The 14,697-nt window shown below is 47.4% G+C and overlaps 2 protein-coding genes across 5 annotated transcripts in view; one reads left to right on the top strand and one right to left on the bottom strand.

Annotated features, from left to right (window-relative positions):
* Positions 1–5,402: 5,402 nt before the first annotated feature.
* HARBI1 (harbinger transposase derived 1) lies at positions 5,403–12,170 on the bottom strand. Of its 2 annotated transcripts, none has more exons than XM_045013577.1 (3): positions 12,075–12,170; positions 8,127–8,859; positions 5,403–7,053 (listed from the first exon to the last, which is right to left on the bottom strand). In XM_045013577.1, exons 2-3 carry the CDS (start codon positions 8,794–8,796, stop codon positions 6,677–6,679), a joined length of 1,047 nt encoding a protein of 348 aa, XP_044869512.1. In that variant the 5' UTR covers positions 8,797–8,859; positions 12,075–12,170; the 3' UTR covers positions 5,403–6,676. The 2 variants fall into 2 exon arrangements, with proteins under 2 accessions (XP_044869512.1, XP_044869511.1); XM_045013576.1 differs by lacking the exon at positions 12,075–12,170 and adding an exon at positions 11,906–12,045.
* ATG13 (autophagy related 13) overlaps positions 12,092–14,697 on the top strand; it is a 48,679-nt gene continuing 46,073 nt past the window's right edge. The window contains exon 1 of one of the 3 annotated variants that reach the window (XM_045013574.1): positions 12,092–12,900. The gene's annotated coding sequence lies outside the window, so the exon portion shown is untranslated. The remainder of the gene's footprint in view (positions 12,901–14,697) is intronic. The other 2 variants (XM_045013573.1, XM_045013572.1) reach the window with 2 other exon arrangements.

The following is a 14,697-nucleotide window of genomic DNA, read 5'->3' as shown; positions in this document are numbered from 1 at the left end:
TCAGATCTATCCAATTTTCCTATCACCCCTTCTGACTATTCAGATTTACCATGAAATTTCACAGTAAACATCCACACCCCCAAAGACACAGATCATATGCATCAAACCTCTCTATAACCTCCAATCATTTTTGTTGCTGCTGCTGCTTGGGGCAACTTATCCAGCCATACAGTCTATAAAAAGTGCTATTGCTGGTACCTCTTAGAAATTTTCTTTCTGAATGACCTTCCAGGACAGGATTCTGGTTTTGGAATTTCTCACTTTCACTCTTTATCACTAAGGACATGCATCCGATGAAGTGGGTATTCACCCACGAAAGCTCATGCTCCAAAACGTCTGTTAGTCTATAAGGTGCCACAAGACTCTTTGCTGCTTTTACAGATCCAGACTAACACGGCTACCCCTCTGATACTAAGGATATGGATCTATAAACAGGAATTTGGTTTCTTAAGAGAGTTTTGTTTTCTGCTGCCTTCTCCCCCAGCTGCAGCCACCCACCTGATTTTTACCCAGATAATCTGGTTTTTGGCTTCTGTGTCCAGCTGCCCTCACCTGCAGCTACAGTCTCTAGAGTGGGTGACACTGCAGTGGGTGTTATATCATCCAGGTAGAATGTCACAAACTAGCTCATTACAACTTCAGAAGCATCTGAGAATCAGGGTAAGATAAACTGTCCAAGGAGACATGAGTATCCCAGAACATTCCTGTATCTGAATGATGCTCCCTCAAGGTGGTGTTATGATAGAAATGGGATGGCACCCTCTTCTCTCAGCACTGAGAGGAACATAACTCCAAGATGACATCCATCAGGAACCTAGAGCTCTATGGATCTACTGACAACTGATCTACCTTACATTAGTAGATGTTAAGGCCAGGACAGACCATTATGATCATCTATTTTGAGGAGACAGTAACAACCTCACCCAGTAATTCCAGCGTCAGGTCCATGACTTTTGTTTGCCCTATAGCATATCTTTTAGAAAGACATCTAGTCTAGATTTAAAGACTTCAAGTGAAAGAGAATCTACCACATCTGTTGGTAAATTGTTCTAATGGTTAATTACTTTCAATTCAAAACATGTACCTCGTTTTTAGTCTGACTTGATTTAGCTTCAGCTTTGTCATTGGCTCTCATTAGGCCTTTGTCTGTTAGATTACAGAAATCTGCTCATACCTTCTCTTGGATAAACTAAATAAATAGAACTTCCTAAATCTCTCACTATCAGGCACATTTTCCAGACTTCCCTGTTTTACCCTGGTGGCCTAAAGATTGATAAGGAAAGGAAAAAAAGTGATGAAAGAAATAGGCTAACAGAAAGAAACAGAAAGATTAAAGTGCAGATAAAGACAGTATAATAGAAGAGTTAAATAAAAATAGGTATTAATTCATCTAAGAAGAGAAGCAAAAGAACTTTATTATTAATTATATATTATTTATTAGGCACTGACAATGTGTTTGGTGCTCTATAAAACACAAATGTCAGCTCTGAAGAGGAGTCAGTCTATAGGACAAAAACAGAGAAGTCAACATGCATTGGGGAACCCAGAGCAGAGGAGGCAATAATAGGGATTTTTTTTAATCTTAACTCATCTGTGGAGGAAGTGTGTCTGAAGAGGGACTTGAACACAGGAAGGAAAGTAGTTTGTCAAACTAGGCTGAGGAAGACTTTCCAAGCATATGGATCAGTTTGGAAAAGACTCAAAGACTAGAATAAGAGTAGAAGATGAAGCGGGCATCAAGACTAGCATCACTAGTAGAGTGGAGGAGAGGAGATGCAATCAGAGATTCTTTAAAGAAATATTTTAAAGAGAAAAATCAAAGCCAGTTAATAATATGTTAAGGTAGAGAGATCCAGCATCTTGGAACTAGAAGGCAGCTCACCAAGACATGTCTCCCAATAGAAAGCAATGGTCTAATGGGTAAATATAAAAACTTTTCATTTTCCCTAGCCACAATAGGCATTGGCATTGACTTCTATAGCCTCTAACCCAGATATATCAAAGTGGATTGTAGCTGCAGGCAACAAACCCTAGTGCAGAATACATTCCATCCCCCACAATTTCACTATCGTCTCAGCAGGGGCTGCTGTAAAGACCTGTATCACAGGCATGTCATAAGAGTTAGAGAATATGTTTGAGGACTGTCATCTCCTTATTAAATAACAATTTGTCACACCTGAACATGTCTGAGACTCATCTGGCTGTGACATCTCCCATTCCTAATCAGTTCTTACCTTTATTTGGATTATATTGGCATATATTAGCATAATTAATAAGATAGTATGGTGATGGGAAACAGACATCAACCATCATAACACCATCTTCCTCCTATTGTTACTGTATTACAATTATTTTTAAGCTTCTAAGAATACTTTACAAACAATTAAAAGAAAACAGTTACTTTGGTTCTCTTGTTAGGAAAGTTCAGGCATCTGCATAGTAGAAAGAGGAGAGTTCTCTACACAAACTGATCAACTGGAGTTCTGAAGCCAGACTTTATGAGAAAAAAAACAAAATATGTGAGCCAGATAATTATATGCATTATATAATTGTAAACTTTTAACAGTTCTAACAAAGGGCTTTGGTGAGTCTTGTTTTATCCCTGCTAAAGCACACTATTTATCATGCATGTGATACTAAATATTGTCAGTCAGTGCAAAGTGGCAGGCATATTCTGGCAATGTCTAATTCCAGGCCACAACCAGCACCAAGCAGTCAATTCCCTCTACTTTCCCATCTTCAAAGCTGCAGGTCACAATCTAATCTCATTTAAGAACATAAGAACATAAGAACATAAGAAAGGCCATACCGGGTCAGACCAAAGGTCCATCTAGCCCAGTATCTGTCTACCGACAGTGGCCAATGCCAGGTGCCCCAGAGAGAGTGAACCTAACAGGCAATGATCAAGTGATCTCTCTCCTGCCATCCATCTCCATCCTCTGACGAACAGAGGCTAGGGACACCATTCCTTACCCATCCTGGCTAATAGCCATTTATGGACTTAGCCACCATGAATTTATCCAGTCCCCTTTTAAACATTGTTATAGTCCTAGCCTTCACAACCTCCTCAGGTAAGGAGTTCCACAAGTTGACTGTGCGCTGCGTGAAGAAGAACTTCCTTTTATTTGTTTTAAACCTGCTGCCTATTAATTTCATTTGGTGACCCCTAGTTCTTATATTATGTGAATAAGTAAATAACTTTTCGTTATCCACTTTCTCAACATCACTCATGATTTTATATACCTCTATCATGTCCCCCCTTAGTCTTCTCTTTTCCAAACTGAAGAGTCCTAGCCTCTTTAATCTTTCCTCATATGGGACCTTCTCTAAACCCCTAATCATTTTAGTTGCTCTTTTCTGAACCTTTTCTAGTGCTAGAATATCTTTTTTGAGGTGAGGAGACCACATCTGTACACAGTATTCGAGATGTGGGCGTACCATGGATTTATATAAGGGCAATAATATATTCTCAGTCTTATTCTCTATCCCCTTTTTAATGATTCCCAACATCCTGTTTGCTTTTTTGACCGCCTCTGCACACTGCGTGGACATCTTCAGAGAACTATCCACGATAACTCCAAGATCTTTTTCCTGACACGTTGTAGCTAAATTAGCCCCCATCATGTTGTATGTATAGTTGGGGTTATTTTTTCCAATGTGCATTACTTTACATTTATCCACATTAAATTTCATTTGCCATTTTGTTGCCCAATCGCTTAGTTTTGTGAGATCTTTTTGAAGTTCTTCACAATCTGCTTTGGTCTTAACTATCTTGAGCAGTTTAGTATCATCTGCAAACTTTGCCACCTCACTGTTTACCCCTTTCTCCAGATCATTTATGAATAAATTGAATAGGATTGGTCCTAGGACTGACCCTTGGGGAACACCACTAGTTACCCCTCTCCATTCTGAGAATTTACCATTAATTCCTACCCTTTGTTCCCTGTCCTTTAACCAGTTCTCAATCCATGAAAGGACCTTTCCTTTTATCCCATGACAGCTTAATTTACGTAAGAGCCTTTGGTGAGGGACCTTGTCAAAGGCTTTCTGGAAATCTAAGTACACTATGTCCACCGGATCCCCCTTGTCCACATGTTTGTTGACCCCTTCAAAGAACTCTAATAGATTAGTAAGACACGATTTCCCTTTACAGAAACCATGTTGACTATTGCTCAAGAGTTTATGTTTTTCTATGTGTCTGACAATTTTATTCTTTACTATTGTTTCAACTAATTTGCCCGGTACGACGTTAGACTTACCGGTCTGTAATTGCCGGGATCACCCCTAGAGCCCTTTTTAAATATTGGCGTTACATTAGCTAACTTCCAGTCATTGGGTACCGAAGCCGATTTAAAGGACAGGTTACAAACCTTAGTTAATAGTTCCGCAACTTCACATTTGAGTTCTTTCAGAACTCTTGGGTGAATGCCATCTGGTCCCGGTGACTTGTTAATGTTGAGTTTATCAATTAATTCCAAAACCTCCTCTACTGATACTTCAATCTGTGACAGTTCCTCAGATTTGTCACCTACAAACGCCAGCTCAGGTTTGGGAATCTCCCTAACATCCTCAGCCGTGAAGACTGAGGCAAAGAATCCATTTAGTTTCTCCGCAATGACTTTATCATCTTTAAGCGCTCCTTTTGTATTTTCATCATCAAGGGGCCCCACTGGTTGTTTAGCAGGCTTCCTGCTTCTGATGTACTTAAAAAACATTTTGTTATTACCTTTGGAGTTTTTGGCTAGCCGTTCTTCAAACTCCTCTTTGGCTTTTCTTATTACACTCTTGCACTTAAGTTGGCAGCGTTTGTGCTCCTTTCTATTTGCCTCACTAGGATTTGACTTCCACTTTTTAAAGGAAGTCTTTTTATCTTTCACTGCTTCTTTTACATGGTGGTTAAGCCACGGTGGCTCTTTTTTAGTTCTTTTACAGTTTTTCTTAATTTGGGGTATACATTGAAGTTGGGCCTCTATTATGGTGTCTTTAAAAAGGGCCCACGCAACTTGCAGGGATTTCACTTTAGTCAATGTACCTTTTAACTTTTGTCTAACTAACCCCCTCATTTTTGTATAGTTCCCCCTTTTGAAATTAAAGGCCACAGTGGTAGGCAGTTGGGATGTTCTTCCCACCACAGGGATGTTGAATGCTATTGTATTATGGTCACTATTTCCAAGCGGTCCTGCTATAGTTACCTCTTGGACCAGCTCCTGCGCTCCACTCAGGATTAAATCTAGAGTCGCCTCGCCCCTTGTGGGTTCCCGTACCAGCTGCTCCATGAAGCAGTCATTTAAAGTATCGAGAAATTTTATCTCTGCATTTCGTCCTGAAGTGAAATGTTCCCAGTCAATATGGGGATAATTGAAATCCCCCACTATTATTGGGTTCTTAATTTTGAGTTTCCCCTACAAACTAAGAATTCTGAGATCTGACGTGACAGATGTTTGTGCTACCATTGTAAGTGTCAAAATCTTTGCAGGAGTCACCAAATTCCATTAGAACATTCCATAAATTAAACTGAAGTAATGACCCTGCTAAAAGATAGAACCTCTCCCAGCATGAGCTTCCCAAGACTGTGGTCACACTGGTGTTCAACAAACCTCTTGGAAAAGAATTTACACTTGCATTAATCTGATGGAAAGAAAGAACCCTGTTGGGACACTTGAAACTTCAACAGCTTTTTAAAAAATATCATGTGCCCATGAAAGTCCTATAAATTGAAGTCCTCTGTTTATCTACAAGACTCCATGGATAATGAAGAGTAATCTTCCCATCCCATACCTCAATCCTGATTTACACAGATGACCTCTTGTGGTGAAAGGAAATGCAATGTATGTGTCCCAGTCAATCTCTGCTAGGACAACCAAGAAGGGGGCCTTGCCATAGGCAACTGTGATAATGCTAGTGTCTGTTCAGTGGGAACAAGACTTAGACACACCAAGTAGCTGATGCAGCCAGTTATGGCCTAATTTCTCCCTTTTGCCCACTCGGGCACCTGCAAACACCTTCATATGCCCTTAAAAAATCTGGGACCAATGGGTTTTGTGAATACAAATTTTAGCACTTGTGTGTGCACCGGTGTCAGAATAATGAAAAGATGTGCACAGGTGTTTAGCAAGGATATTTAGCAAGTGTTTGCATCTGTAAATTGCAGACACATGTAAGTGCATATGTACTTTTGCATATGCACAAGCAGAGGCTGGGTAGGTGTCCAACTGGAAATTTACCTTAAAAGGGTTTGAAAATGTTTTTTGAAACTGATTTATGATTGATGCTACAGACCACTGTAATACTCACAAAATGATAGATTTGTAATTATTGTGTTATTTTTTATAATATTGACAGACTTTTCAAAAATGTCAGACGATTGGAAGTGATTTTATTGGGAAACGATCCCACATTATTGTCTCTACCTAACTGTCCTCCAGACAAGGTGGGGTCTGCACACATTAGGTATTGAGAATTCAGGGCTCAAAACAACATTTACAAAGAAATCAAGAGTCTGGCAGATGGAAAATATCCCCTAAACAAAGTTAATTTGTTACAAGTATTTCCCTTTCTTCCCCAGCTCCCATGCCTATCTTAGTTTTTCTCTTTACTAACTTAAAAGAATGTGAGAGTGTATTTGCTCCCATGTTTTCCTCAAGTACATCTGTAAAGGTCTCCATCCCTCACTTTATTAGCTAAAATGAGTAAGCAAAAGCTCTCTGCGGATACGACAGGCTTCAGAGTCCAGCGATTCCATTTGCTCGTATTCCTCCTCTGGTTGCTCCATCTGTCCTGTTGCTGGGGAAGACCACACATCTAGCCCATGTTCAAGAGAGATGTTATGGAGCACACAGCAGGCCAGAATGATGTGGCTGGACTTCTCTGGAGAATACTGCAGGGTGCCTTTGGATCCATCCAGGCAACGGAACCGGGATCGAATGGTCCTGAATGTCTGTTCAATGACACTGTGAGTGGCAGAATGTGCCATGTTATAACGGTATTCTGCGGTGGTCTCAGGGATATGCAGAGGGGTCATCAGCCATGTGCGGAGAAAAAAGGAGCTGTCACCTATCAAAGTTAAAAATGAGAGAGCTCACAAACCAGTAGCAACAGCAAAGACTTCTGCTCTTTATCCTCCGCGGGGGGAGACTAAATTTGGACACCTGTTTATAGCCAGTTTCCTTGCACCATAGGTACAGACTGACTTAATTGACTATTAACACAGAATATGGGAGAATCCAGGTAAGATTTAATTAGATTTGCAAATGAGACCAACAAGGAGAAAAATCAAAATATTCCATTTCACAAGACTAAATTCTGTAAAAGTGTGGGAAGGGAGTTTTAGGAGAGTCCAATTAATACACATAGGCAATGAAATTCAGACATTTGGACCAGGCCCAAGTGTAGAATACAGGGTTTGTGCAATTCAGTCTAGAAAAAAAGAGGGTAATGAGAACAAGGACACAGCAGAAGAGTGCATGTATACAACCTCAGTAATCATACTGTATGAAATGCAGAGCAGGAAATCACTGCTCTTCCAGTCCTATGTGAGCCAAGAAGAGCCCACCTTGACTCTCAGATCCTAGGATGAGGTCGCATGACTGCAGTTAGAAAAAGTATTTTCATTTGTAAACTTCTTACTGGTTTAGAGTTGGTTTAGAGTCAGAGAGGTGATAACAATGGAACCCCAGGGGGACATTTTTACAAAGTTACTGTCTGAGTAGAACCACATTTTAAACCCTCCCTCACATACATTTTCCATGGAACATGATCCTAAATCACTTTTATCTGGTAAAGGCAGCAAAGAGTCCTGTGGCACCTTATAGACTAATAGACGTATTGGAGCATGAGCTTTCAAGGGTGAATACCCACTTCGTAGGATGCATACGGTATTTATCTGGTATTTACATTTGGGTAGATGCGCATTTATATAGATTTTGTAAGACAAGTTAGAAATAATTAATGTCTTATTTGCCAGTGGGACCAAGAATGACTTATATGAAGCCAATTTGGTTGTATTAAAAAAGCAAATATGTCAGGGATTTTCATGCCAGGAGTCTATTTTGCTGCCTTTGAGTCAATAAAAAAGCAGCCGAAGTGCAACAGACTCTTAGAGGAGACAACAACTGGAATTAACTTACCAAGTAGCCAGCCATCTTTGTGCAATCCAGCTTCAAATTGGCTATTAAGAGCTGCCTGCTGCAGCACAGTGCAGTCCTGCAGGCTGCCTGGCCAGTGCGTCTCTGCACTCAGCAGTGCTCCTCTAGCATCACACACCATTAAGCAGTTTAAAGAATGCAGACCCTTTCGATTCGCATAGGATAGGTCCTCGGCATTGGGTGCTTTGATTGCCACGTGGGTGCAGTCAATCACCCCTAGCACTCCAGGCATCCCTGCCAGCCCATAGAAGTCATCCTTCAGACTCTGCACAGAGGCTTCATCCTCTGGAAAATGAATGAATTGTGAGGCTCTCTCCACCAGTGCTTCAGTGACATTGGCAACACAGCGGCTCATAGAGGCCTGGCTGATGCCAATGGCATCCCCCATGCGAGTCTGGAAGGAGCCAGAAGTGTAGAATCCTAATGCTGCCAGAATCTGTGTCTCTGGACTGATGGCTCTGGACCGCTGTGTAGGGCGAGAGAGGCTGGCTCCCAGCAGATCCACTAGATAGTAAATGAATTGTCGGGGGAAGCCATACATGGACACCAGGTACTCATCGGTGACATCCTCCAGCTTGAAGCGATCTAGTGTCCGGTGTCCTCGTCCATAGAGCAAGAGGTCACAATCAAGAATCGCTATAGGAACAGCCATAGCCAAAGCCTGGGTGAGTTCTTGGAGCAGTTCTTGCTGCAGATCTTTTCCCAGTGCTGTCACCTGCATAGAAGTGAATTGGATGAAGACTCAGAACTCAGTTAAAGAAGTTCAGCCTTTCATCCCTATTGCCCTCTTCATTCTACACAGGTTACATAACAGCAGAGTAAGAAACACACACCTCAGAGAAATTAGTAAAGATAATCTCTTTGTTTTAAAAAAATAAAAAATGGTGTTTTTTTAAATGTTGGGGTCAATTTTAGTGGCAGATGAAAGATGCCCAGGAAATTGAAACAGTCAGTCCACAGTATGTGTGCAACAGCAGTGTGAGCTTCCTTAGTGTCTCAACCCTTAACAGAAGGGACTTTCTGCAGGAATGAGAAGGGAGTTCAATCTCCTTGGGTCTTCTGCTGCAAATGCCAAAAATGGGGCAAATAATGGCAGTATTTGCTGTCAAATTCTTAGTGGAAAGTTGTTAAAATCACAACAAACTAATCTCCCATACATAGTGCAATTTTCAGTCACTACCAAGTTAGGCCATATTCAGACTAGCAATCTGAAACTACATAATCCACAGGCAACTACCTTATTTCTGCTCTGTCACTGAACTAGTTATACAAGTTGGATGAGTTTGTTGTTTCTTTCTGAGCTAGTTTACTTGTGCATAACCTAAACTGGCTGTATCAGGCATGCAGTTTATGTGGATTTTTAGAACAACAAAATCCAAGAGCTGCTATCACCAGAGACTTGGGAGAAATAAAACCTGCCCTTCAAATTCAAAGTCACAGGTCTCAGAGTGTGATACTATGGGTGTGTGTGGAAGTCCCCTTTGACTATGCTGGATCACATCAGAAGCTACAGCCTACAGTGGGTACATTAAATGCTAAATAAATGCAAATAGATTTATGTATATGACACATGGGCAGCAAGATGAACTTCACTGTTGGATAGCACAAGGATTTCCAAAGAGACCAATGGCAAATGTAGTTGATATTCTATCATATATATCCCGGGCTTTAAAACATATCCACTAGCCAGAGACCAACATGGAAGTTAAAGGTCCTCTGGTAGTGCTGAGGCAGATGAGAAATCCAGTGCACCACACACACTCCTGTGGACTTACTGCATGCAGAAGCAGCAGAAGCAACAGAATGAGTCCATCCTCCACTGTTGATGGGGCAAAGGACAGGAGATAGTTTTCTCCTTTCCTCTCTCCATCTTGGAACATGGGAATTGCCAGACCCACTAAGACCAATAGTCCATCTAGTCTGCTATTCTATCTGGCCAGTTTCAGATGGTTCAGAGAACTATGTTAAGCCTCCCATAATGGAGAACTAAACACTACCGCCTACTAAGGAAGTTTCTTCCTGGTTTTAGTCAGTTAGTGATTGCTTTACTCTCCTGAAGCATGATTCCAGTCAGGGCTCAACTATAATAATATCCATATTAGTGTAAAACATGACTGTCTTTTAGTGTAGCTGGAACCAAATTTATTTTAACCATGTTTCCAAAACATGCTACAGTTTAACTCTGTCCAAGAGCATGACACAGTTCAGTGCCATAGATAGGGTCCCATCTATGTTATAAGACAAAACTGTGGTTTTAACAGTTAGGGAACTAATGTGTTAGAACCAGGTCCCCTGATATGGATGCCCTTGTGGTGTAGTTAATCCCTCTAACAGCTGCCTCCAGAGGCCCATCATGACCTCCATCCACCAGGGGATTGGTGGATGGATAAAATACAGACGGCTGGTGAATGAGGAGGTAGATGGGGAGGGCAGGGAGAGGGCTGGGGGATGAAGAGGGAGATGGGGAGGGCAGGGAGAGGGGCAGGGGAGATGGGGAGGGCCGGAGGGAAGTCAGGGGAGATGGGGAGGGCAGGGAGAGGGCTGGGGGAATCAGGGGGTAGGAGGGGAGGGGAGAACTGGAAGGGGGTGGGGTAGGTGAAGAGGGCAGGGAGAGGGCTGGGGGGGGGAAGATGGGGAGGGGAGAGCCAGAGGGGGGCCGGGGCAGATCGAGAGGGGAGACGGCTGGAAGGGGGGCAGGGTAGGTGGAGAGAGCCGGAGAGGGACGGGGGGGGGGCGAAGTGGGGAGGGGAAAGCCGGAGGGGGACGGGGGAGATGGGGAGGACAGGGAGAGGGCCTGGGGAGGGCAGGGAAAGGGGCAGGGGAGATGGGGAGGGCCGGAGGGAGGGCCGGGGGATGAGGGGGTAGAAGGGGTGGGGAGAACTGGAAGGGGGCGGGGTAGATGGAGAGGGCAGGGAGAGGGCGGGGGAGGAGATGGGGAGGGTAGAGCCGGAGGGGGTCCGGGGGAGATGGGGAGGGAAGGGAGGGGCCGGGGGATGAGGGGGTGGGAGAACCGGAGGGGGCCGGGGGAGATGGGGAGGGCAGGGAGGGGCCGGGGGGTGAGGGGCTGGGAGGGGAGAACCGGAGGGGGCCGGGGGAGATGGGGAGGGCAGGGAGGGGCCGGGGGGTAAGGGGCTGGGAGGGGAGAACCGGAGGGGGCCGGGGGAGATGGAGAGGGCAGGGAGGGGCCGGGGGGTGAGGGGGTGGGAGGGGAGAACCGGAGGGGGCCGGGGGAGATGGGGGAGGCAGGGAGGGGCCGGGGGGTGAGGGGGTGGGAGGGGAGAACCGGAGGGGGCCGGGGGAGATGGAGAGAACCGGAGGGGGCCGGGGGAGAGGGGGTGGGAGGGGAGAACCGGAGGGGGCCGGGGGAGATGGGGAGGGCAGGGAGGGGCCGGGGGATGAGGCGGTGGGAGAACCGGAGGGGGCCGGGGGAGATGGGGAGGGCAGGGACGGGCCGGGGGGTGAGGGGGTGGGACGGGAGAACCGGAGGGGGGCGGGGGAGATGGGGAGGGCAGGGACGGGCCGGGGGTGAGGGGGTGGGAGGGGAGAACCGGAGGGGGTACGGGGGAGATGGGGAGGGCAGGGAGGGGCCGGGGGGTGAGGGGGTGGGAGCGGAGAACCGGAGGGGGCCGGGGGAGATGGGGAGGGCAGGGACGGGCCGGGGGATTGTTAGTGGGGGAAGAACCCGCCTCAGCTGGGCTAAGAGTAGGGGGCGGACCCCCCCCCAGCTCTGCCACCCTCCCCCGGCCTGGCCCGGGATTTACCCCGCGCTGCAGGGGGCGGTGTCAGGAGACCGAGCCCGGATCCTCTCCCGCGAGTCCCGCCGCCCCGCACAGCGCGGGGGCTGCCCGTTCCCAGCAGCAGATTCCCCACGAAGCCGGGCTCCCCTCACTCCCGACCCGGATACTCCCAGGCCGCGCTCCCCGCACCTACCAGCACCGGCCGCAGCGCCCCTGCCCAGTGGGGAGCGGGGAGGGGCTGTCCCGGCTTCGTGCGGAAAGTGCCGCGGCGGATGCGCAGGCTGCGCCCCTCCCCCGGCCGGAGCGGATGAAAATAAACAGCGGCGATGGCGGCGGCTGCGGCGAGCGGGAGCCCGGGGCCGTAGGAGACCAGGACACCCCCAGCCCGGGGCGCGGACACCGGGGACCCCCGGGCCCGGACGGCGGGGCCCCAGGGCTCTGAGACCCCAGAGCCTCGGGCGTGTGGAGCCCCGAGTTCCCCTGGGCACGGCTGGGCCCGAGAGCCGGGGACCCCTCGCCGGGCGGGTATCGGCCCACAGGCACCCGGCGCTGAAAGGCTGAGGGACCCTCTCTCCCGCCGGGAGCTGGGACCAGGAGCCCCCCGGATTGAGCCCCTCCCCGGGCCGGGCCCTGAGCCTGGCTCTGCTCACGGGCAGTCAGAGCACCCGCGCTGAGGGGGCCCTGGGCACAGGCGCGCTGCGGTGAGATCGGGCCGAAGATTTCACGGGTCCGGCTAGGAGGAGACTTCTGGAGCCCCGTACCTAGAGCTGGACCCTGAGGAGAGACCTTGGGCTGGGCACCGAGACTGGGACCAAACCCTGCTAGCTCAGAACATTCCACTGGCGGAGAACTGAGGAGATCCTAAAACTGAGCTACCACCTAGTCCCCTGGCCCAACGAGAAGACCAGTGAAGATCCCAGAGGTCTAGATGGGTTTGGCCATGAAGAGAGACTAGGCTCACTCAGCCCCGGTCCCTCGGCATGAGACCCAGAGCAATCACCTCTGCCTCCTCCCTGCAGGTATGGTGCGAATGCAGGAAAGTACAAAAAGTAGAGCCCATGGCCCACACTCCCACTGCACCTAGTCTGTGTGGCATTTCTGACTGGGGTGTCTGTCTATTCTGAGCTTGGCATTCCATGTACTGCAGCAGGGGTCATGGTGTGGGATCTCAGACTAACTCTTGGATGGGGATGGAGGGAGAACAAGGTCTCCTTCAGCTCATGAAGATTTTGATTCAGAATTTACTTTATTACATAGTGTTATAAGTGAGTCTTCCTGTGTTGAAAATAATTTTACAGATACATCTTTATGTACTTGCAATTTAAAGTGATGAAAAGACTTCAGAACATAAAGATTTTAGGATAAAGCCCTAACTGATCTAAATCAATAGTCTAGCCTTGAGACAGCAACACTATAATTGTGGTATGAGATAGCACTTCCATTCTTAAATCTCTTTTCAGTTGCTTATTAACATGATTAAAATGTGTGCTGTTTGGGGGAGAAACTTATGCTTGGTCACTCCAGAAGTGATGTTTTTGGTAAGTTTGTTAACTCAGTGGGAGCTGAAAAGATTTATCGAAAGGTGGAGAAACTGTCAGATGCTTTTTGTTTACTTGAATGATTAACTTGCTAGAGTCTGAATGTCGACACTGCAGTCAAACAGCCCCTTAGTAGGGAGATCCTGAGTCAGGTGATATGGGCCAGCTGAGGAAGTTTAATTCCGTGAAGAGCAGGTGGGTTGGGCAAACTTTTTGGCCTGAGGGCTGCATTGGGTTCTGTAAATTTGTATGGAGGGCAGGTTAGGGGAGGGGGTTGTGGCCCAGCCCCCACCTCCTATCTGCTCCCCCTCCCAGGACTCCTGCCCCATCAACCCCCCCCCTGTTCCCTGACAGCCCCTCTGGGACCCATCCGCATACCCCCACTTCCTGTCTCCTGACTGCCTCGAGACCCTCGGTGCCCCATCCAACCCCTCCTCTCATTCCTGATGGCTCCCCTGGGACCCCTACCCCAACCAACCACCTCTTTTCCCTGTCCCATGACTGCCCCCAGAACCCCTTCCCCTGACTGCCCCCTGCCACCCCATCTAGCCCCCCATCTTCCTCACTGCCCCCCAGGACCCCTGCCCTCATTCAGCCCCCTGTTTCTCCCCCGACCATCATCCACACCCCCGCCTCATGACCACCACCCCGAACCCCCCTGCCCTCTATCCAACAGCCCCCCCCCACGCTCCCTGCCCCCTTACCGGGCTGCCTGGAGCACCGGTGGCTGGCGGCGCTACAGTCACGCTGCCCGGCTGCAGCCGGCCCTCACTGCCACCGCCACCCAGAGCATTGCGCCGGTGGCAGAGCGAGCGAGCTGAGGCTGCAGGCAAGGGGGGACAGCAGGGGAGGGGCCAGGAGCTTGTGGGCCAGGCAGGACGGTCCCGTGAGCCATAGTTTGCCCACCCCTGGTGTAGACATATGCTCAGAGATCTGGGGGATCAACTTATTGGGGCATGTCTATATAACTATAATAGTTCAGGGCTTTTATGTGGGCTCCTTTTCTGCAGTGATAACCCTTCTTGCCTCTTCTGTATGCCTTTAAGATGTCAACTAGTCACGTAGTGTAACAAACTTGAATAGTGGTATTGCAAGTGTAAATGCTGGAGAGCCAAACTGAGTTCCTGTTGTAGGACAGTGCAGGCTAAGAGTTTGTAAAGAGGCCTACTTACCTTTTATTTCTTACCCATTCAGCTAGAGTAATTCTCATCATACACCAGGCTTTAAAACTCCTTTTCTGTTTACTTTCTTTATATGAGCCTCAACCGTAAATGAGTC

The sequence above is a fragment of the Mauremys mutica genome, chromosome 4, assembly GCF_020497125.1.
Source record: "Mauremys mutica isolate MM-2020 ecotype Southern chromosome 4, ASM2049712v1, whole genome shotgun sequence".
NCBI classification, from domain to species: Eukaryota; Metazoa; Chordata; order Testudines; family Geoemydidae; genus Mauremys; species Mauremys mutica.
The sequence above is the reverse complement of the archived record's forward strand: the minus strand, read 5'-3'. Positions and strand labels throughout refer to the sequence as shown.